The 24,494-nt window shown below is 42.7% G+C and overlaps 1 protein-coding gene across 2 annotated transcripts in view; it reads right to left on the reverse strand.

The window, feature by feature from the left end:
• Positions 1 to 3,938: 3,938 nt before the first annotated feature.
• PWP1 (PWP1 homolog, endonuclein) overlaps positions 3,939 to 24,494 on the reverse strand; it is a 31,777-nt gene continuing 11,221 nt past the window's right edge. Inside the window, exons 2-11 of one of the 2 annotated variants that reach the window (XM_065415241.1) lie at positions 22,048 to 22,076; positions 21,733 to 21,866; positions 20,698 to 20,771; positions 16,750 to 16,846; positions 13,424 to 13,485; positions 8,898 to 9,009; positions 7,085 to 7,175; positions 6,114 to 6,235; positions 5,704 to 5,809; positions 3,939 to 4,598 (exon numbers count right to left, since the gene is read on the reverse strand). In XM_065415241.1, coding sequence (XP_065271313.1) covers positions 4,501 to 4,598; positions 5,704 to 5,809; positions 6,114 to 6,235; positions 7,085 to 7,175; positions 8,898 to 9,009; positions 13,424 to 13,485; positions 16,750 to 16,846; positions 20,698 to 20,771; positions 21,733 to 21,843 — 873 coding nt within the window. In that variant the 5' untranslated portion in view covers positions 21,844 to 21,866; positions 22,048 to 22,076 and the 3' untranslated portion in view covers positions 3,939 to 4,500. The remainder of the gene's footprint in view (positions 4,599 to 5,703; positions 5,810 to 6,113; positions 6,236 to 7,084; positions 7,176 to 8,897; positions 9,010 to 13,423; positions 13,486 to 16,749; positions 16,847 to 20,697; positions 20,772 to 21,732; positions 21,867 to 22,047; positions 22,077 to 24,494) is intronic. The other variant, XM_065415233.1, reaches the window with a different exon arrangement.

Genomic DNA, 24,494 nt, shown 5'->3' on the forward strand with positions numbered 1-24,494 from the left:
GGTAGGAGCATTCCCCATCAGATGGGAGTACTCTCCCCATGCAGTTAAAGAGCATACACAAATGTTATTTTGAAAAACTGTCCTTTCAGAGCTAGTTTAAAAAAATGGCTGCTGAGAGCCTGTGAAGCAGATTGAATTTAACATAGAGCATGGCAAAGGAAGCACTTCGCAAGTAATCAAGAAGAATCACAGTACAACCCCCTGCTCAAAGCAGGACCAATCCCTAACTAACTCATCCCAGCCAGGGCTTTGTCAAGCCTGACCTTAAAAACCTCTAACGAAGGAGATTCTACCACCTCCATAGCTAACCCATTCCAGTGCTTCACCAAATCTAAACCTCCCCGACTGCAACTTGAGACCGTTACTCCTTGTTCTGTCATTTGCTACCACTGAGAACAATCTAGATCCATCCTCTTTGGAACCCCCTTTCAGCTATCAAATCCCCCCTCATTCATCTCTTCTGCAGACTAAATAATTCCAGTTCCCTCAGCCTCTCCTCATAAGTCTTGTGCTCCAGCCCCCTAATCATTTTTGTTGCCCTCCACTGGACTCTTTCCAATTTTTCCACATCCTTCTTGTAGTGTGGGGCCCAAAACTGGACACAATACTCCAGATGAGGCCTCACCAATGTCGAATAGAGGGGAATGATCATGTCCCTCGATCTGCTGGCCGTACCTCTACTTATACAGCCCAAAACGTGGTTAGCCTTCTTGGCAACAAGGGCACACTGTCGACTCATATCCAGCTTCTTGTCCACTGTAACCCCTAGGTCCTTTTCTGCAGAACTGCTGCCTAGCCACTCAGTCCCTAGTCTGTAGCAGTGCATAGGAGTCTTCCGTCCTAAGTGCAGGACTCTGCACGTGTCCTTATTGAACCTTAACAGAAGACTTAAGAATAACCAAACTGTAGAGCTTCCTCTGGCAAAGAACAGTTTGATGGTATAAACGATCAGAGATACCACAGTTGAGAAATAGAGTGACTTGCACTATGAACAGGGACTTTACTGATATGCCTCCAGCCCAAACAGATTTTGTTAAGTCCCAGCCCTTGCCTGAATCCCTTTTAGGCCCCTTATGTTGTACAGATCCTGGTGAAAATGCAAAGAGTAGCTACTGAACTGATCACAGGTAGGTAGGTAGGTGTGTGTGTGGGGGGTGGGGGTGGGGAAACAGACTGACTATATGTATTCAGGCTGTGGTACACAGCAGGAGGGGCCAGGGGCGGAGGGTATATGTAAGGAGCATGAGAGTGGGAAAAGGATGTACTGTGTGAATGCATGTAGTAGGCATGACCCAGACAAACAGGCACCATAGCAGCAAATCTGTGTAAATTAATATCTACTGGGTTTTTGTTTACAAAAGTTGGCAAGTAAGGAAGATTGAGGGGTCAGATTGCAATCCCCCATTCACCTTCCATCTAAACTATTGTGGCACCTAAAGTTTTACTGTCAAGTTTCTGACTCTGGGCAGGCAGCTGGATGTCTTTTATACCTCAGCCCCAGCCTGATTATCAAACCAGGGGAAATCAGATCTTCCTGTCTATCACAGCTGGGTGGGTGTACTCTGGGCAGGCTTAGCTCCACCCAGAGGGTTCCAGGAGGGTGAGGAAGGAGACTTTCTTATGACCTGCAGGCCAGGGGGTTAGGATACACATTCAGGATGGGGGAGAGAGCCCCCCACCCCCAACTGAGAGAGGATGTAAGCAGGAATCTGCTCCCTCACAGCTGAGTGGCCTATGCACTAGGTTATAGAGTCACTTGCTCTCTCTAGCCTAAGTAATATTTATTTAGTGATTTAAAGTAGAATGTTTTCAACAAGCAAGAGAGCCCTCAGCCAGGAGATACAGAACCCCCCTTGAAATCCCATCTCATCAGACAGGGGTGGGGATAGAACCAGGATCTCCCACGGCCATTCTGAGTACCCTAACCCTCGAGTTATAAGGGAGCAGAGCCACTCCAGGACTGTTTTGGGGGGAGGTAGGTAGGCACTTAACATTTGTGCAAGAAATGGCTTAGGTGCTGAAGCTGCCTGGCTATAGGAGAGGAAGTCCCATCTGCAGATCACAAGTAGAGCAAGGCATTTCCCTGCAGCCCTGACTTAGAGCCCTGCTCTTCTCACTGAGTTAGGCACCTGTCATGCTGCCACTAGGGCTTATGTTTACGTGGCAAAAGCAACTGGAAAATAAATAAATAAAACAAAGCTGGACGTGCAGCACACCCTGAGCTTCTGAAAAAGGTCAAGGTGTTTTTTTACAGTAAGCACAGCACGCACAACTGCTTTAGAGAAATAACATAATTTTCATCTCAGCCACTAAAGGAGCACACGATTAGCAAGAACTCCATTATGTGAAAGACAGACTGCATAAGCATAAAGCTTTAGAAAACAGGCACTTAGCAACCACTTCTACATGTCATACCTTGAAAAGCAGAATGTAAAGTTTGCTTGTACAAAAGGAGATCCCTTGTTAACTGAATCTGGGTGCACAGACAAAAGCAGATTCTACATAGTGATTGATTTCCCCCCCCCCCTTCAAAAAGTTACAAGAAAATTAGCTAAAAACATGTAGTATTAATTGACAATACAGTACTTTCACAGCTCCTGGGGGCTCAAATATACATTATCAATTTAAAAAAAAGGCACCAGTGACCCAGCCCAAGGAATATGGAATTTAATAAAAGTTTTCTAGTTTGTTTTTTTTAAATAGTTTTTATCTATACTGATAAAGCTAAAGTAGTACAACTGCCCTAGTATGTACAAAATTATTCTCATATGGGAAGGGGAAATAAGCTGCGTGTCACCTTTGTGTAATTACAACCACACTAGGGCGTATACTGGTATAACTCAGTATATTGGTAAAAAAAAAAAAAAAAAATACCGCAGTCTAGCCTCATTTTAAAAAGGAACTAGAAACGGAATTTCTCACAGATCATCGTCCCAGGAGCTGAAACTTTACTGTGAGATATTGGCAACCAAACCTAACTGACAGAAGGATATTTTAATAAGAAGGCTGGAGTCAAGACTATAGGTTAGGGATGGATTACTTGGGGGAAAAAACCCAGTGATCTGCACTCCTCTGCAGTGCACAAGAAGAACTACTAAAGCACATAGGCTGGAGGCAAGGGAGGAAGCTATGGCAAGAACAGACAAACCTGAAATGTTTTCAGAGTTTCTGCTTTAATCAGCAAGCTAGAGTTTGGGACAGGACAGCAAGTCCTCCACCACAGGCAGCCAGCACTGGGCTAAGTACACCCCCCCCCCCCTTTTTATCTTTATCCTGGCAGGATTTACTTTGTTGTGTCTTTCTTATTTTAAAATAGGAAACAGTGTTGTTTAAAGATTAAGTACACACCAGGTACAGCTTTCCATTATGCACACTTCATATCCATTAGCTACTGCTATCCTAACCCATTTCATAATTAGGTAAACCTAATTAGACTGTTTAAAAGCCCTCTCTGTGTTCCCTCCAGTTTAATAAGAATGTGTGATAGCTGCATGTGTTTAAATCTCTTAGTAGACTAAGATGCTGTATTTAAAGGATATCCCAAACTTTGTCTAATGGCCATGGCCTGTGGCTGGTTTAAGATGCATCTCTGGCCTATTTCATATTCTAAAACTATTTCAGGTTGGTGACCTATTATTCACAGCCAAAGATTTCTACAACCCCCTTCCATTTACTATGAGAGAGGGGGAAAAATGTATCAATATCACAACAATAAACCTGTGTCATTTGTGTGTATTGAGAAGCTTACAGAACAGTTGACGTTGAAGGGTAAGGGTGTACAGGGAGTGAGATTTTCTTTGCTTTAGATTGTATGGTAGTTTTATAATGCTTAACGGCCCCCAATTGCCTTTCACCTCCCTCCCCCTAGTGGTTGCCATCCACCAGTTGAAAAACACTGTTCTAAGAGATTTAAAGTAAGATGTTAATCTTTCAAAAGCGATACTGGACATTTGTTAAACAGTCCATCCTCAGCTTACTCTGGGGGAACTTAAGCATTGTTTGACTACTTACACTAAAAGAGTTTTTGTTCAGCCCTTGACTTAAGTACTATGGCAATTTTCAGTTGAAGTAGTTTTCATTTGCAACTAAAAAGAAATCCATTCATTCCAATCCTTTATATACACTCTACAGCAGCACAGTGCTTTCCTGCCAAAGATACATCACTTTACAAGTGAAGTTTACAAACAAAATGTGATGTGCTATCCCCATTTCAGTGCTAGGTAAAGCAAGGTGCAGGCATGTCACTTAACTTTTCCAAGTCAGTGAGAGGCAGGAACCATAACTTCTGACTCCTGTGCCTTAACCACAAGACCATGTTTTCCTCCCACAAGATGAAAAAACGCTGCAGATTGCAGTAAACTTGATACACTTCCATAAACATTTCCAAACCAGTGGGTGCAGAGTACATATTAACTGTAGTCCCAAAGTATACTCTGGATTGATGTTTTGCATTTATATACCATCTATGTGAGGCTTGATCCGTCATGATTCCATTTCTGCTTATGGACTTTTGCTGCTACTGCTGGCAAAGGAGCTGCCAGTTCCAGAGTTTGTATTGGCAGCTACCAACCTCTCTCTGCTTCCAAAAACTTCATTCACTGCAACGCAAGAGATTACATAAATGCTAGTATCCTGGAGAGAAGATCACTACCGTAGCTAGAGCATGGTTTACAGTAATGAAATGGGAATCTTAAACTTAGTCGAACAGAGTCTTGAAAGCTTTTTTCCCCAAACCAGGAGGGTTTAAGTTTTATGTTTCAAAACAAAGGAATTATCCTAACTAAATACATTAAGAGGAAGGCATGGTACTTCTCCCCCACAGACACGCTGGCTGCTGTTCTGTGGTCATGTTGCAAATGGTCTGTGATTGTTCTATCTGAAGATAAGTGTGAGAAAGGTAGGTTGTTTCCTATGTACTTAAATGGTATCCATCTATTCACACTTGGAGATAGGCTAAGTTTTGCATAAGGTGTTATGCTTAGAATTTAATTCTGGTTTTAGCGTTTAAGATTTTCATTTGATTTCTGCATGCCTTTAAAAAGGTAGATCCAACATCACTACTGTTTATTACACATGATAAAAATACAATTGGGCATGCGGCCAAAGCCAGTTCCCACTGTTGCAAACCACAGCCAGAAGTTTTTTTTGCATATTAGAAGCCGGTGGTTCTAGAGACAAAATATAAAAAGTAACTGTGAAGATCCTCAACCTCAGCCATGCAGCCAGCATTAAAAAAAAAAAGTACATCAGACTGAAACGAAAAGAATAAGCTATACCAATGTCACCTTTGTATACACATTGAAAGAAAATACGTCATTTTTAACGAACACTGGAGGCTTCACTTCAAAAAAGTTGATTTTTGTTAAGAATTTGAAGATACCCTTTTTTATTTTTTTTAAAAGAAGCAGGACTCCAACACTTTCATTGTGAGAGTGCAATGCCATATTTCAAAGCATGAGATCAAGGCATCTATTCCACTTAGATTGAAACCTCACGAGGGCAGAGACTAATCTACCCAAAGTGCGTGGCACACTGTTAGCAGCAGAACAACGTAACAGGATGCTGGACACACTTCATTACCCACCGGAAGCCTGCAGTTCTCTCACAACTGCCTTGTTGCTTCATTTGATGTATTACTGGACATGCAGTATATTAGGGAGAAAAAATAGAATCCTGAAACTCTGAATAATGAGATGATGTTACCTGCAGAAATACTGCTTATATCCCAGACTCGAAGCCCTTCTCTCTCCCCTCCAAAGGCATAGACAAATGGCAAATCAGGGCAACAAGCTGCACAGAAGAGAACACCCTAGAGGAAAAAATATTGTTTTAATGTAAAAAAACAGTCACCTTAACAGAACAAGTTAAACAAATGTAAGGCCTCTTGAAAACTGATTTTGAATGATTTTGTAAAAATTGGGTATTTTTAAAGCAGAGGCTGCCAGTCGTGTGTTGAATTGTGTGATGTACTAACAGTACCCAGGACAAGATGCCCAATTCATCTGAAGTGTTAAGGAGAACAAGACAATGAAGCCTGGTTAAAATCAGAAGTGAGCTCTATTAATCATGGTTTATAAGTAAACTTTCTTAGAAGTGACCTATAAGTTACCTACCATTTTCATATCCCTGGAATGGATCAGACTTGGTTTGTCCCCCAGTATATCCCAAATTTTTACATATTTGTCAGCAGATGATGTCACAAGGCACCCTTTGATCTGACTGCTTAATTGGAGTCCTGAAAAGTTAGAATAGATCAGTTTAAAATCACCATTTAATTGTTACATATTTTTCTTCCCTGTGTAACATTTTAAAGGGAAGTCAAAAGAACCTCAGTCTCCATGTGCCTTAAAGGAACCAGTGTGGAGACTAATAGAAACATTTTGCGCCCCCCCCCCCCCCGCACTTAGTGGGAGAAGCAGGGATCCTTCTGGGTGTGAAAAACCTTCAGTGTCCCTTTCTCCTCTGGCAGTAACCAGGACCTCTTGGACTTCAATCATGGCTCAATCCTCTCCTTCCAACTGCTAATTCCTTACTTCACGGCTTCTCTGAAAACTATCCAGCCTCATGGCCTCCTCTTTCAACTATGAGTGAGAGACCTCTTTTTGTTATCCCAGACTATGTGCTCATTTTTGAGGCAGTTGCAGCGTGTGTACGTATTAGTATTAATAATCACTGATCCCCAGAGTGTGAGAGAGATTATTAATCTAAAAAACTAAAATATAAAAAAGATCAATGGTGTTTTGGGTTTTTTTGTTTTTGCAGAATCCTCTTCATGCAGGAATAATTTTGTGCAAACTACTTCATTCAAGAATGTGATCCAAACCAGTGAGATCTGCTTTGCCATTTTTATTCATGTAATTCTATGAGAAAAATGCATTATGGTCAAAACATACATCCCTTAAAATACAACTCGACCAAGAGGCCATTTAAATGGCCAGCTACCATGATTAGTACTAAAGGTTTTTGCTAAACAAAAGGCTGCCTCTCTCAAACAAGTTCCTATTTACTTAACTATTTAAAAGACTTATTCCAACTACACATTAATGGGCACGTTTTACATATAAAAGGAAGATATAAAATTTACCAGATACTTCCTCATTATGAGCCTTCAGAGTAAAAAGTGGCTTATCGGAACGAGCATCTAGACAGTACACAAAGCCATCTTCTGTGCTAGCCTGGGGAAAACATTACATTGTCAAAAGAAATTGCCATATCAATTCACGAGAAACAGCCTAAGAATTAAACATCCACTCTAAAGTTTGTAAAATCCAATAAAATTCAGATTTTATATTATAGTATCCTGAACAAGATGAACACACATTTCTTAAACAAGAAATTACGCTTGATTAAGCTTGCACTTAGATAGCTTGCACACCTGACATGCTGGATGACTCAAACACTAGGTAATGGGGTATGTGATGGAAAACACACCTGAGTTCACACCCTATGCACTATTGTAATAACCTTTGTATAAGGTATGCCTTGTGATGTATCATTTGAAAACTCAACTTGCTGATCAGTAATATCAAGGTAAAGTGCATATAGCAACATTATATGTAAAGTTATGAACATAAGCTAAAATCATGACTGAAGTACATTTCCCAGACAAGTCTTTGACAAGGAAGGGAGGCAAGGACCAAGAGATCTGCATCTCAACAAAGAAACAGCATTGAGTCTCCTCCTTTCAGCAGACTGCCTGTCTCCTGGTTCTCAGCTGGAAATGCTTTTCAAGGAGGAACTATAAAAAAGGAGGGGTAAATACCCCAAGACGCCATTCTCTTTTTCCCTGCCCACCTTATTCTCTGCACCTGAGAAGACACAGGAAACAGCCATGGAACTGTGGGGGAGAGGTTCTGATCTGAAGAGTTTGGTCAGTAATGCTGCTAGAAGCATGTGGTGAGATATTTTGCTTGAATCTAATATAGTCTGTGAAGTTAGTTACAAGAAAAATAAAACATTTTCTAGCGCCTATTTCTGACTTTTATGCCTCATTACTTGTACTCACAATAAAACAAATTCATTAACTACAAAGAAGTAGATTTTATCTAATCCAGTGTGTTTAAATTGAAGTGCCTGGGTAATTATTTAAGATAACAGGCTACTGTATATTATCCGTTAAATTACAGGGCAGGGGTGACACAGCCCCTCAATGGTCTGGACTCTTCCCTAGTATGTCAGAGGATATGGAGCCTTTCACCTCTTGGCTACCAGTTCAAATCTATCCCCGGTCAATAGTAACTGAAAAGTTATCTGATGTCTGGTCTATGCAAAATGAGTTGGTGGTCTTAGCAAAAAGGTGATTACTTCACAAATGTAATGAAATGCAAGTCACTTTTGGTGATTGTAAGTGAAGAAGTGAATGAGATGTGGAGACTGAATTCCTGTCTAACCCTGTTTTTTCATTAAAATTTCAGTATTTTTTGCCCAGCTACACTTGTGAGACAGTGCCTTCTAGTGTTTAAGTAAGGAATTAAATTAAAGTTGTCTCATCTACACTTAAAATGTTTGAAATAAAAATCCTGAGCAAGTAACATATCAGTAGAGGGTAACAGTGAGATGTAACAGGGCTGCAGCAGAGGAAAATCTGCTTCAACCACCAGAAATTAATGAAACATGGCTAAGAAATAAGTCTCCAGGGTGATAAGGAAACAGCACAAATTGGCTTAGTGATGGTTTAACTGCATTCATGTGAAAAAAGATACCAAATTCATAAGTAATCAGTATTCTTAATTGTTAGTGGGTTATCAATCAAGGTGGAAAATGCTGGTAGCTCAACTCAGTCCATGAAATAGCAGTGACAACAGCTGAATAGCTACACATTTATCTTTGATTAACAGGTAAAGTGCAACAACGATAGCCAAAAGTGTATGTTGAAAGAATATACAATATATACTCACTAAGAAGTTACAAGGTGAAAAATGATTCCAAGTCACTCTCTCAACCTGTCCACTAAACCGCCAGATTCGATGGTTATCCTGAGGACTTCTACAGTCATACAGGACAGCAGACCTAGAAGAAATCACATCAGAACATTTCATGAAATTTATTTTATTATCGTCACCTAGCAATGTTTTCACTAATTTATTCATGAATTTTAATGGAAGCAGCTTCAAAACACAGGAAATATTTAGGTTTTCAGATTCACTTTTGAAAAAGCAAATAAAAGATGATGCTAAAGGTGTAGAAAGGATTTATATTATGCACCAAGGTGTTTCTTGTGGGTACAAGAGCCATTCTCTTGAGACTAAATGAGGCAGATGAATTCCAATACAATCACTACACTACACAGGAAATACTATCGCATAGGGGCCAGAATTATACACCAACATATCACTTCAATATGAACATACATCATTTCATTTTACTAGTTTCAAATAACCAGTTTGTTAGAAAATAAAATATTAGTTAGGAAATCAATTTATGAAAAATGCATCTTGTGTGTATTTTCAAATACGCTTTAAACAGGAAATTAAGCTTTAGAAGTGGCTGGGGAGATCCTATATTTAAAACGAGCGAGAGCAGATGAGAATGAGTGGCTCATGTGGGACTCCGATAATTCTTGTGTTGAGCCCAATGGGGCAGAAACTCTTCAAGTGGCAGCAAGCATGCCGAAGTTGTTTGATGTTAATGAAAGGAGGCAGGGATGAAAGTAAAGCCGAAGACTTACCAGTACGGGGACTGGCTCCTGCCTCCAGAAGGGGTGGGGCCTTGGGCAGAAGGGGCGGGGCTTGGGGGTCAGCATCCCCCAGCCAGCCCTTCCACGCTGCCTGGCCCGTGCCGCCCGGGGCTCCAGTGGTGATTTAAAGAGCCCGGGACTCCAGCCGCTGCCGCAGCACTCGGAGCCCCAGGCCCTTTTAAATCGGCAGCCCCGGGGCAGCTGCTCCTCCCCCCCCAATCGGCGGCTGGAGGGGCACAGCGGCAAAGGGACAGTGCTTTAAGCAGGGCCCTTTGCTGTGGCAGTGCTTTAAGGGACCCAGCAGGGCCACCGACGGGGGGGCGCAAAAGGGCCAGCGACGTTAAAGCGCTGCCGCTGCAAAGGACCCTGCTTTAAAGCCAGCTGGGTACGGGCCAATATTGGCGAACACTTTTTACTGGCCCGTACTGGCTTACTTTCACCCCTGAAAGGAGGAAAGAGACACCATAGCTTTAGAAACCTCTTCAACTCAGTTAATACCCACAATGTAACCTGTTCCCACACTATCTTGTAGTTTAAAAACAAAAACATAAAAAGCCCAAACATTGATCTGAAAGCCTCACGTCTTCCATCACGCAGTAGAAAAGCACAATTTTAGCTACAGCATAGCTTTTAATAGATTTCCTTGACTTTTATGTCATGAAAGCACATTTCAACAAACACCCTCCAGAAGCCTTCAACTACTTCTAGGTCACAGGATACTTTAAGGAAATCAGTACAATGCTTTACGGGTGCTTATGGCATTGGAGGACTGACTGCAGATGACTTGGTGAAGTCTGCCCCAGCAAAAAAAGGGAGATAGGAGTAGACTCAAAACCATCCCAGAGGCCAGCTAAATATTTTAAGAGAATGTACCAGATTTCTAAGATAAGCTAAATGCAGCAAATGAAAAGGGGTGACTGCCTTGGATACATTTTTAAATGTGGTAATGTAAAGGGAAAGCATTAAAAACTAGAACAGAAATTTGACAGGAAAGAGCAGTTACGGTGAACAAATGAAGTTACAGTGGGTACCATAAATCAGATAAAATTACTCCCCTCTCAGACAAATATGAGAACAGGTCCTTCTGAAGTAGTCAAATGCAAGCTTTGGAAACAAAGATTTGCTAAGAGAATACCTAAATAAATTAATAACTGAAACAGGATGACTGGTATTTTAGCAGAGAACATACACACAGGAAGTATAGCTAAGAAACAGCGAAGTGACTATACACCAAAGCGGAAACCTCTGTATTCCCCTATGAACACTTTCTGTCCCTTTATATATTACAAACAAAAAACTACATTAAAAGAACATTAGTAAGGTCACAAAGTCAAGCACTCAAAAGTTAGGAAATGGCAGAATGCCTGTGCAACCTTAATTCAGCCCTCTTGTGAGCACACATCAGGAGAGAGTCTTTAATGACATGATCACATCCGAGTTTTTCCACAGGACCCCTGCGCCTTATGCAGTGCACAAAATGGATGAGCAGCTACTCAATATTTTGTTTTCTCACTGTGCAGCAGGTGGCCCCACTCCTTATTTACTGCACACTATTCAACCCCTGCTCCAAAGAGAGGATCTCCTCATTGGCTTTTCTATAGTGCTCATCACTATAGTATTTGAGTACCTCACAAACATTAATTTATCTTCACAACATCTCTGTGAGGAGGTATTATCCCAGTTTTACAGATGGAGAAGTGAGGAACAGAGAAATGAATATCAAAAGTATCTACTAATTCTGGGTGCTCTATTTGAGACGTACAGAACCTGATTTTTCAGAGTAGTTAACATGATATAGCACTTAATATGTTCAAAGCACAGCTCCGACTGACTATAATTGCAGCTATGAGTGCTCAACACTTCTGCAAATCAGACCCCAGGGTCTCTAGTTTGGCATCCAGGAAATGAGGAATATACAGTTAGTGGCAATCTGTGAAATATTTGGCTTAAGTGACTTGCCCAAGATCACACAGGAACTCACGCAGGGATAGAATTCCTATCACACAGGGATAGAATCCCATTTTCCAGGGCAGCATTCAACCTGAGACCATCTTTTCTCTTCATGCAGTTCCCTGCTTCATTTACTACACAGCTCTCAATTTCTGCAAGAAATGAAACAGGCATCCTACAGACAAAAGTCTCTTTCACTACAAAACCCCAATTCATTCCCAGATCAGGTCCAACCCATGTAACAAGTCAGGCAGGCATCCTGTGGAAAAAATAGTATGTGATCATATAATTGAAGACTGTACCATAATGCAGACACACAGGGGAGCCAAACTCAGGCTGCACAGGCAACCTTCATTCTAGCATTTCTGAACTTCTGAGTGCTTTACTTCTCAACTTTAATAAAGGCCTTTTTATGCAGTTCTGTGTAACTTCCTACATTTAAAAAAAAAAGCAAACTAAAAACACCCAATTTCCATCATGTGGTACCACACTGACAGACATGGCTCATCCATCGTCAGGGTTGGAACCCTTAGCTCCACTGCAGAGACATCTGCCACTTGAGCTAACAGTAACTGCTAATAGTAGGTTATCATCCTCTATGTGGACCAACACTAGAGTGGGATGGGACACTTTGCCAGTGTATTTGCTGACAAATGAGGAATGTTGACACTCAGGAATCTTGGGTTCCATTCCAAGCTCTGGGGAAAAAAGTCTGGTCTGGGGCACAGACTTCTGCCTATTCCCCCCAAACATGATCCCCTTTGCCCCATCCTCTCCAACTTGTCCCTATTCCAATTCTGTCTCTGTCCCAGTGCCTATCTCCATTCCTCAGGCTTCTCATCCTAGTCCGTCACCTTGGCCGCAAGTCCTATCCTCACCATTCCATATAGCCCATTCCAGCCACTGTCCACACCCATTCCCAATTCCACTCCTCCTGGCTCCTTAGCCAATCTGTCACTCTCATGCCTCCTGTCACCTCCCCCAACCCACGTTCCTCATCCCCACGGCCCCCTATATCCCTCTCCTGGCTACTTGTCCCAATCCCTTTGTCCAGCCATTCCCAGTTCTCCCTTTGCACCCCAGCTCCCCATCAGAGCTGTTCTCCCCTCGCCATATCTTCTTCCCTCCAATCCACTAGCTCCAAGTTTGCTTGCCCAGATAGTCCCCCAACTCAGTCCTCTCCCCCCAACCTCCCATAGGTCTCATGAACCTAATCTACACCTCCCATAGGTCTGATTCGTGTCCCTTCTTCATTCAAATCAGCTTACTTCCTCATGTGTGCTACCTAGGCCCAATGGAGAGAGGAACAACAAGAGCACAGAAGTCTCTACTGAGCATATGTGAACTGCAATTGTTCAAAGGCGTATAAATTGACCAGATTTAGGCTGTTTTTCATGGGAATGAAGAAATGCACCTTCCTGGGACAAAGGCCACCCCCTACTGCCAAACTTCAAGTACCTGAACCAAAGCATGGGATCGCTAGAGCTTTACAAAGAAAATGTAGCCAGGATTTTTACTTATTTATTTATTTGAGAGGGGAAAACATTTCCCCCTAACCTCATTTTTGGAAGCAGCCAAACCATTCTGGCTGAATTAATTAATTAATTAATTAATTAAGAATAAGCATGAGGCAGACACCTGGCATGGAAAACTTCATCCCAAACAGTTAAAATTTGGCAAAGTTATAAGCTACAGAAAATGAGGTTTTATAATAGGAAGTATCCAGCAACCTGAATAAAATGTGGTGCTACCAGACCCACCTACAATAGTGCGAAACGCAAATATTTCCCCACTTACTTATCATAAGATCCAGAAACAAGCGTCTGTGTTTCAAATGGATGAAATTGTAGTGTCTGGACCTAATAAGGACATTGAAAGTTTTAGAAACACACACTGGGATTTAAAATACATACAGAACATCTGTTTCAGTCAGTGTCATGCAGGATAAGGTACAGCACTATTCCATATAACTCTGTTATACTTGTTGGTACTCAAGACCTTTTCACAAAGCAGAGTATGCATCTAGCAATATAGAAGATGTATATTTTAGATTTCCAAGAGGACCTCACCAGAGGTGAAACTAGAAATACACGATTTGCCAAAAATCTTCAAAAAATAAGCTGGGGCAGGTAAAAAAAATCTGCTTCCAGTTGGACAAAAACAACTGTATAACTATGCATGCAGTAGCAAAAAAAAGAGACATGAGAAGTTTTCCAAGAGCAGTGATCTACTGATCTACGTTGACTAGATGATTGGGATTATATTAATAATTTTCACATTTTAATTACAAAAAGAGCTAAGTATTTCTAAAGCACCTGTCATCATAATATCTAGGTGCCACATATTCAAACTAGGGTTGTCAAGCGATTAAAAAGATTAATCACGCTGTTAAACAATAATAGAATACCATTTATTTAATTTTTTTGGGATGTTTTCTACATTTTCATATATATTGATTTCAATTACAACACAGAATACAAAGTGTACAGTGCTCATTTTATATTTATTTTTATTACAAATATTTGCACTGTAAAAAACAAAAGAAACAGTATTTTTCATTTCACCTAATACAAGTAGTGTAGTGGTTTTCAAACTTTTTTTCTGGCGACCCAGTTGAAGAAAATTGTTGATGCTCGCGACCCAACGGAGCTGGGGATGAGGGGTTTGGGGTGTGGGAGGGGGCTCAGGGCTGGGGCAGAGGGTTGGGGTGCAGGGAGGGGGTCAGAGCTCTGGGCTGGGGCCGGGGATGAGGGGCTTGGGGTGCAGGAAGGGGCTCTGGATTTGGGAGGGGGCTCAGGTCTGGGGCAGGGGATTGGGGTGCGGGGTTGGGGCATGGGCTTACCTCGGGCGGCTCCCAGTCAGCAGCGCAGTGAGGGTGCTAAGGCAGGCTTCCTGCCTGTCCTGGCACCGCAGACTGCACTGGACCCCGGAAGCGGCCAGCAGCAGGTCCGGCTCCTAGGCGGAGGCATGCAAGTGGCTCCATGCGGCTCTCGCCCGCAGGCACCGCCCCACTCCCAGCTCCCATTGGCCAGAAGCTGGTGCTCGGGGCGCAGGCAGTGTGCGGAGCTCTGTGGCTCCCCCGCCTAGGATCTGGACCTGCTGCTGGCCGCTTCCGGGGTGCAGTGTGGTGTCAGGTAGGGACTAGCCTGCCTTAGCAGGGCAGCACTGCCAACGGGACTTTTAACAGCCCAGTCGGCGGTGCTGACCAGAGCCGCTGCGACCCAGTGCCTTACATTCCGCGACCCAGTACTGGGTCGCGACCCACAGTTTGAAAACCACTGCTGTAGTGCAATCTCTTTATCATGAAAGTTGAACTTACAAACAAACAGAAATTTGTACAAAAAAACTGCATTCAAAACAATGTAAATCTTTAGAGCCTACAAGTCCACTAAGTCCTACTTCAGCCAATCGCTCAGACAAACAAGTTTGGTTACAATTTGCAGGAGATAACGCTGCCCGCTTCTTGTTTACAATGTCACCTGAAAGTGAGAACAGATGTTCACATGGCACGGTTGTAGCTGGTGTTGCAAGATATTTACGTGCCAGAGGTGCTAAAGATTCATATCTCCCTTCATGCTTCAACCACCATTCCAGAGGACATGTGTCCATGCTGATGACAGATTCTGCTCAATAACAATCTGAAGCAGAGTGGACCAACACATGTTCATGTTCATTTTCATCATCTGAGTCAGATGCCACAAGCAGAAGGTTGATTTTCTTTTTTGGTGGTTTGAGTTCTGTAGTTTTCGCATCTGAGTGTTGCTCTTTTAAGACTTCTGAAAGCATGCTCCACACCTCATCCCTCTCAGATTTTGGAAGGCACTTCAGATTCTTAAACCTTGGGTTGAGTGCTGTAGCTATCTTTAGAAATCTCACATTGGTACCTTCTTTGCATTTTGTCAAATCTGCTGTGAAAGTGTTCTTAAAACGAACAACGTGCTGGGTCATCATCCGAGACTGCTATAATATGAAATATATGGCAGAATGCAGGTAAAATAGAACAGGAGACATACAATTCTCCCCCAAGGAGTTCAGTCACAAATTTAATTAAAGCATTATTTTTTTAAACAAGCGTCATCAGCACAGAAGTGTGTCCTCTGGAATAGTGGCTGAAGCATGAAGGGGCATATAAATGTTTAGCATATCTGGTGCGTAAATACCTTGTGATGCCGGCTACAACAGTGCCATGCAAACGTCTGTTCTCACTTTTAGGTGACCTTGTAAATAAGAAGCAGGCAGCATTATCTCCCGTAAACATAAACATTTGTTTGTCTTAGCGATTGGCTGAACAAGAAGTAGGACTGAGTGGACTTGTAAGCTCTAAAGTTTTACATTGTTTTGTTTTTAAGTGCAGTTATCTAACCAAAAAAAAAATAAAATAAAAAAATCTACATTTGTAAATAACACTTTCACAATAAAGAGCTTGCACTACAGTATTTGTGAGGTGAATTGAAAAATACTATTTCTTTTATCATTTTTACAGTGCAAATATTTGTAATAAAAAATATAAAGTGAGCACTGTATACTTTGTATTGTGTTGCAACAGAAATCAATATATTAAAAATGTAGAAAAACATGCAAAATATTTAATAAATTTCAATTGATATTCTATTGTTTAACAATGCGATTAATTGCGATTAATTTTTTTGAGTTACTCACGTGAGTTAACAGCGATTAATTGACAGCCCTAATTAAAACGTACCTGTGCTAGAAACATTGTTACCATTACTCATTGTCCTATAAAGGAACTACTGACAATCTAGCAGCCCATTCTTGCGGGTCGATTCTTCTGTCACTTATGACAGCACTTTTAGGCTTCTCCTTGTCTTAAAACAGTCATGGGGTTACATTTAGATGAAAAGCATTTTAAGACGCCCTAAAAAGCTGAGTCAAATATTCCCTCAAACTTTCCAAAGGATAAAATGAATCAGATTTTGACAGAGACCAAATAGTGTAATCCACAAAAGTGATTCACTCAGAAAATTATGAACGTTTGACATGGTGGTTATAACCAAAGCAGTTTTGCAACATTAGTGTTTGCCACTAAGCTTTCAATGTTATAAGTTGCAGTTTGATTTTTTTCTATATTTTACAACAGAAGAAATATAACAATATCCACATACCTTGTCCATATGTAAAGTAAGGTTCGCTGCCGGTTTACCCACGGACATATCCCACAGAATTACAGTGTTGTCAGCTGAAGCACTTGCTAACACATTTCTAACAACATACAAAAGCAACAGCTTTAGACATTTACATATATGTGAACAAATAGTGGCCCTAAGTCATAAATACACAGCCTGATTCTGATTTCAAGTAAGCCCAGGTCTTCAGCCTACAACCTTCAAGCATAAAAGATAATCTGGCAGAAGAATATAACATTCGGTATTTAATAGCAATGTGTTACAATTTTCTGAACAGAAAATCCACTATTGTACTGAAGGGATATACCTTTAGTGTACTGTTCATACAGTTGTGTGTTTCTCCCCCCTCTCCTCCCCAAAAAAATATTCTCCCGTCAATTATATGGTACCAGTGATATAACTAAGAAGTTTGAGGACTTATTCCTTTCTGTACATTTTAAGATGGGGTTTTTAAATATGAGCTACACAGTATAGATTTGAATATTGTATTGACATAGCTAAGAGACAAACAAACCCATTTTTGGCAAGTACTTTCCTCTTCAGACTCTCCACTAACTAAATTAACAGCCCGAACCTGCAACTCTCCTCATAGAGTATCTTACTCTAACAAGTCATCCTACTGAAGTCAAAGGAGCTACTTGCAAGGTTTTTACATTTGGGCCCTCGTTTCATATTTAAAAATTAATGGTGGTAAGGGCTGTACATACAGAGATAAGAACTTGAATCAGACAAAGCCCAAGCAGCAGTGTCAGAGATTTATTAAATGCACAACAAAAATCACCCTTATTTGTCTAAAGGTGTTAAATTATAAAATCTAACACAGTTTGAAGCCTTCCCCCCCGCTTTCCATATTAGAATGAAGTTCTTGACTGAAAGACATCTAACATTCCTCCAAAATACTGTTCCCCCAAAGTGACGCCACAGAGGGGAAATTTACAAAAGGCACAGTACAGATTACAAGGACATTTTACAAATAATGCCAGTGAGGCCCTTCAGCCAGAAAGCGATTTGTAGGCAGCTGTCATAGCTTGTCTTACTTTTTAAAATGCAATTTAAAATGCTGCACTAAGATTGCTCTTTGAGTTCTTGACTTGCACCCAACCTTTGCATTTCAGGATTCGTTTTTCCTGCAACATCCATTGGTGTCAAAAAGGTTATATTACTCAGTACACTATAGAACCAGGAATGCCAATCACTTATTCAGCTTCGTACAGGGGCTTAATATTATACAAGGTCACTCAAATTACTCCTACAAAGATCAGCTGCTTTTAGTCATCATGAAAGTGACTTTCTAGTTACACGCTGCTGGTGTTAGCCATGATAAAGGCTGAACGATTGCAGACAAACTGAGTACCATTGACTGAGCCATCACTAAATCATTTCTTACATTCACCGTAGTCATTTGACTCATTCTTTTTGCAGTAGACAACACATGGCCAATTAACATCTAATAATTTCTTGTATGTTCAGTGAATATCTACAGGAGAATTTTTTCATCTGTAATATCTGGATAAAACCAGGAGTTTTCAGAGGAGATTGCTGACAGCTGCTGAAAATGAGTATGCAGAACTGACAAGTGTATCCTCAGAGAGAGTTAGCAGCAGGAGGAAAAGATCATACTGTATCTAATTGGAAAAGCCATTTACAAGACCCTGGCTGAGGATCCTGTACTAATTGTGTTATTGAAAAACCAACCTAGGTGATAGGAAGAAGGGGTTAATCACCTTGTGCAGTAACTGCGGTTCTTTGAGATGTGGGTGCCTATGGGTGCTCTACTTCAGGTGTGCATGTGCTTCTTGAGGCCTTGATCAGAGATTTTCAGTTAGCAGTGCCCGTTCGGCCTGTGCACACGCCCTATGTGCTCCTCATGCTGGATACCAAGGCTATATAGAGTGGATGGGCAAAGTGCCCTCAGTTCCTTCTCCACCCAAACGCCCCCTAAGGAACAGTCTGAAGCAGATGGGGAGGAGGGCGGGTAGTGTAGCACCCATAGGGATAGACATCTTGAAGAACCGCTGTTACTGCACAAAGTGAGCAATCTCATCTTCTTCTTCAAGTACTGTCCTGATGGTTGCTCCACTTCTGGTGGCTTCCAAACAGTTTCCCCTGATGGAGGAGGGAGCTTCAGAATAGAATCACGTGCTGCCAACAGTACTGCAGAACCAAATGCTGCATTGAATCTGACAGCTTGGACCAGGGCGTAATGTTATGAAAACATATGCACCTAAGCCCATGTAGCAGCCCTAAATATTTCAGATACTGGTACATACTTCGGTAATGCCATAGATATTTATTGCCTGTGATCTAACTGAATATGCTATCACACTTTTTTTGGGGGGGGGGGGGGGGGGGAAGGAGGGGATGAACGCTTGCAGTATCGTAACAAGTGATAATAATAATACATCCAGATAGCCACCTCAACAGTCTCTGAGTAGAAATCGAGAACCCTGTGAATCTATTCATGAAAGAAATGAAGAGCTTAGGTGACTTCCTATATTGCTGGGTCCTATCTAAGTAGAAGATTAATGCCCTTCTAACATCCAGAATGTATAAACAGGATTCCTGTAGAGAACCATGTGGCTTCAGCAAAAATACTGGTAGATGAATGGACTGATTAAGGCAGAGCTCCGATAGAATCTTAGGTAAGAATTTAGGGTATGGATGTAAAGAGACCTTGTCCTTAAAGAAGACCGTAAGGGGTGGGGATGGGGGGCAATCTGCCATTAGGGCTCCAATATCCACGACGCTACGGGCTGACATGATAGCTACTAAAAAGTCCATCTTTATAGATAAATGCAACAGACAACAGGTTGCCATTGGCTCGAATGGAGGTCTCATAAGGTAACTGAGTATCAGGTTGAGGTCCCAAGTTGGGATAGGGTTTCTAATTTGCGGATAGAGAGTCTCCAAACCCTTACTAAACCTAAACAATACTGGATGAGCAAATATAGAGAATCCTTCTACTGGAGGATGAAGGTTGATATTGCAGCCAAATGGAATTTAAATCAAACTAATTGATAATCCCAATTTCTTTAGATCCAACATGTAAACCAGGATGACAAAGTGGCACCAAATCAGGCTGGAGGCAGCAATGCCAATAGAAGAATCTCCTCCATTTCTGCAGGTAAGTAATGTGGGTTGATCTCTTTCAGTAAGACCTGCTGTGCTTCTATAGAGCAGGAGGATTCTAACCCCGTAAACCATCTGGAAGCCACACCATCAGGCGGAGAACCACTAGAGTGGGATGAAACACACAACCCACATCCTGTGACAGGAAATGTAGAACGGTCAGGAGCTTGAACGACGGTTGGACACACATATGAAGCAGGTAAGGGTACAAAGCTTGTCTCAGCCAGGTTGCCACTATCAGGATAAATCTGGCTCTGTCCTGTCTTATCTTGTTCATCACCCTTAGTATCAGTAGTGCTGGAGGAAACACAAGATAGAAGAATGGCGTCTCCCAAGGAGTGGTTGCCCAAACCCTCTTGCGCAGAAACGAGGATACTTCCTGTTCCTGGAACTCTGGCAGCCCCCATCTTCGGAATATACTATGCAGAACTTCGATGTTTAGCTCCCATTCGTAATCCTGTGAGAAGTGTCTGCTGAAGATATTGGGTGTGGTGTTCTGAATACCTGTGAGGTAGACTGCTGAAATTTGCATCTGATGAGCTATGCACAAATCCCATAGTTTCATAGCTTCAGTGCACAGAGAGGAGGATCTCGCTCCTCCCTGCCTGTTGATAAAAACTGAGGCAGTCTCAATTTTCGCTTGTGTAGAATTCAAGTACTTTTCAGCTGGATTAACTTCTGCACTACATTAAGTTGATCTTTAAGCAATAAAGTTATAGGTATGTATAAATATTTCATACAAAACCATGTACACTAATTTAGAGTTATCTGTCTGTAATCATTCAAGTGTTCTTTTACCTGTTTTGCTTATTCCATGAAAGGTCAAGAACTGCATCAGTATGCCCATCCTGATTCCCTTCTGTAGATGAATTCTGTAGACAGATACATTTTAAAGAGGTTTAAAAAAGTTATAGCTTCCAGGAAAAATCATGTCTTTATTAACGTCCTGTTATATGCGCAGATTAGGAACAGCGTGATAATTCAACGTATTCCCACCTGCTGAAATGCTCTCTGTACAGAGCTGCCTCTGCAGCACCTCCTCTCAGCTTGCCTCTTCTCCCCTTTCTTCCCTTATCTGGCCAGCATGCAGCAATAGCTACTCCCTTTCACCAGCTGGCACAGATTCAAATATTCACCAGTTGGCATGGAGCGTCTTTGGGTCCCCACATTCTCTCTGCTCACTCCCATTGTTCTGGTTCCCACTCTGCCCCCTTCTCCTCAATCAACATTGATTCACTACCTCCTAATGCTTACCCCGCCCCCCCCCCCTTTTTTTTTAATTAAGAAATGAAAGAGTTAAGCTACATAGAACATTGTTCTGAGTAAATGGGAGTCCTCCAGGATCCTTCCTCCTCCTATTTTTCCCTCCCCAACCCAGTAACCTGTAAGTGAGAGAGATCCTCTAGATTTTTAAATTAATGAAATGCTACTGCAAACATTAGTTGTATATATCCAAACTTTTCAGCAGCAAGTTACATAGAATCATTACTCTTCTCCATTGGGCCTTCTACGATCTAAAGGTCTGAGGGGGTAAAAAAGTAAATCCTTTTCTCAATTACTCAGAAGAGTGGGCTCTTGAGCTGGATGATATATAAATTAGCAGCTATTTGGATAGAGCCATGTTTAGAGTTTCTGTGAACTGCCCAAATAGTATCTTTCAGATGCAGTGTCTCTGGCAAAGGTAACTAAACCAAACCTTATACTTTTTTTTTTTTAAATTAAAGATGCAAGTATCTGTGTGCATTACTGGGCTCACAACTTTACAAGACAAAGACATGGTCCCTGCCTGCAGCTTTTACAATCTAAACAGATCAGCAGACACGCATTATTTACCTTCTTTCCCTTTTTCTTCTTCTTCTTCTTTTCTTTTTTACTTCCAAGGGAAAAGACTGGCTCTAGAGAATCCACTATATCAAGGTCCCAGATCGCAATAACAGGGGTCATGTTACCCACTGCAACATAATTTCCTGCAGAAAGAAAACCAAATACCAGCTATAGTGTTTATTTAGATTAACATACGCAAAGAGTGCAGGGTGATACAACCAAGCTGTCTATTTCATTACTTATTTTAAATTAATGCCTATGTGTCCAGAGTCTTTCAATGGCATATTTTTACCAGTTGTACGTGGTTAAGTGTCCATTACTTACATGAGCAGAAATACATCAGCAGAAATTGCCTGCAAAAAGATATGTAAGAGTTCGAGAGTTTAAGGCCAGAAGGGACCATTAGATCATCTTGTATGACCTCCTGTATAGCACACGCCGCTGCCACCACTCCACCCAGCACCCACACACCAAATCCAACATCCGAAATGAGACCAAAGTATTACTTTCCAAGGAGATCAGACTATTATGTGCCACAGGCACAGAATAGGAGGGACCAAGGTGCACCAGTGTGCAATGCCCCTGCAGTGGCAGGGAAACAATTAAGTGAGATGTACCAGATAATCCTGCACCAAGGCACTGCAAAGGAAGGTGAAAATCCCCCAACATTACTGCCAATCTGACTTGAGGGGAAATTCCTTCCCGACCCCATATATGGTGATCTACTAAACCAGGGGTGGGCAAACTTTTTGGGCCGAGGGCCACATCTGGGTGGGGAAATTGTATGCAGGGCCGGGGCAGGGGGTTGGGGTGCGGGAGGGAGTGTGGGGTGTGGGAGGGGGTGTGGTGTGCAGGAAGGGGCTCAGGGCAAGGGATTGGGCAGAGGAGGGGTGCGGGGTGTATGAGGGGGCTCAGGGAAGGGGGCTGGCGTGCAGGAGGGGTGCAGGGTGCGGCAGGGGTGCAGCAGGGGGCTCAGGGAAGGGGGTTGGGGTGCAGGATGTACAAGGAGGCTCAGGGCAGGGGGTTGGGGGGTTCAGGGTGAAGCAGGGGGCTCAGGGCAGGGGGTTGGGGTGCAGGAGGGGTGCGAGGTGCAGGCAGGGGGCTTAGGGCAGGGAGCTGGGGGGCAGGGTGCAGGAGGGCTTCGGGCTCCAGGGTGGCAGCGGCACGCTCCAGGGTGGCAGCGGCACGCACCAGGGCCAGGGCAGGCTCTCTGCCTGCCTGCCCTGTCCCCGGCCCCGCACGAGGGAGGGTGGAGGGCTCCGTGTGTGCTGCCCTTGCTGCGCCTCCAGGTACCTCCCCCGAAGCTCCCATTGACCGCGGTTCCCTGTTCCCGGCCAATGGAAGCTGAGGGGGGCGGTGCCTGGAGGCAAGAGCAACGCACACAGCCCTCAGCGCCCCCGCCTGGGGGCCTCAGGGAAGTGGTGCCGGCCGCTTCTGGAGAGCATCGCGGGGCCCGCGGGCCGTAGTTTGCCCACCCTTGTACTAGAGCTTGTCGGCAAGAACTGGCCAGCCAAGCACCTCTGAGAGAGAGAGAGAGAGAGAGAGAGAGAGAATGCTCAGTGCCACCTCAGAGCCCTAGCCCAGACCATGCAATGTCCCTTCTCTAGCCATGGTCATCCGAGGCTTCAGAGGAAAAAGATTAAAAAAAAACCCCAACCTTCCAGAACACATTGGGGGCGAAAAATCCCTTCACGACCCTGCCATGAGCAGTGGCTGGCTGAAACCCTGAAGCATGAGCTTTAAGAACATAGAACATAAACCAGAAGTGAGCCCCAGGGCTGTTGAGCCCTGCCCCTTACCATCACAAGTAATCCTGTCATACAATTACACTCAGAGCCAACTTTTTTATGTACGTACCGTCCCTTTCGTAGAATTAATGATAAAAATTCAAAGAAAAATATGTACAGCACCCCAAATTATAAAATATAATTTTTAGTGTGTTATTTTAAAATAAATTTGATTGACTCTGTTGGCCACGTCTTCTCTGAACAAAACCAAACACATTTACAAACAAGAAGTCTAAAGAAAAGTTTTCCTTTAGTCTGCCTAGTAGATTTGGTTTGCCATTGGTATTAGTAATGGTGTTTTAGTTTAGTCATTTGGTATAATGACATTACTAAAAGAACCCTGCATATATATACATAAGCATTTACAGCGCTAAAAAAAAACAAAAAACTGTTCACTGTGATGGGGTGTACCCGGCCCTTTGTGGCCCCCTGCTGGAGGCACTGAGGTCCTACTACACCCTGCCCCAGGAAGAAGCAATGAAGGTGGGTCCTCCAGGCCACCCTAGAAAAACCAGAAGGAAGCAGCCAATCAAGAGCCCAGCAGGCTCAGATAAAAGGAGATGCAGGACCTTAGCAGGTCAGTTCCTGGCTTGGACTAGAGAGATGAGGAAGGGTGCTCCTCTTTGGAGAAAAGAGCTTGATGGGCTGCATTTACTGGACCTGGGAGAGAGAAAATACCTGAGAACTTTAACCCTAAGGTAATGGGCAAAGGTAAAGGGACCAGGTAGGAAGAGTCCCAAGGAATGCAGCAACAACTAAGTGAAGGAAGCAGTATGTGACTGCTGTTTATAGGACTCCTGGGCTGGAACCTGGAGTAGTGGGCAGGCCAAGGTTCCCCCACTGGCAAAGGGGCCTAAGCCCAAGAGGGGGACAAGGCTCCTTCAGAAGCCCGAGCAGAGGGCCAGATTTAAAGGGCCCAGAAACAGGGCTGAAGACCCTGGTGAGAAGAGAGTTTGGTGAACTACACCTCTACCCCGATATAAC

This window comes from Emys orbicularis, chromosome 1, assembly GCF_028017835.1.
Source record: "Emys orbicularis isolate rEmyOrb1 chromosome 1, rEmyOrb1.hap1, whole genome shotgun sequence".
Taxonomy (NCBI): Eukaryota; Metazoa; Chordata; order Testudines; family Emydidae; genus Emys; species Emys orbicularis.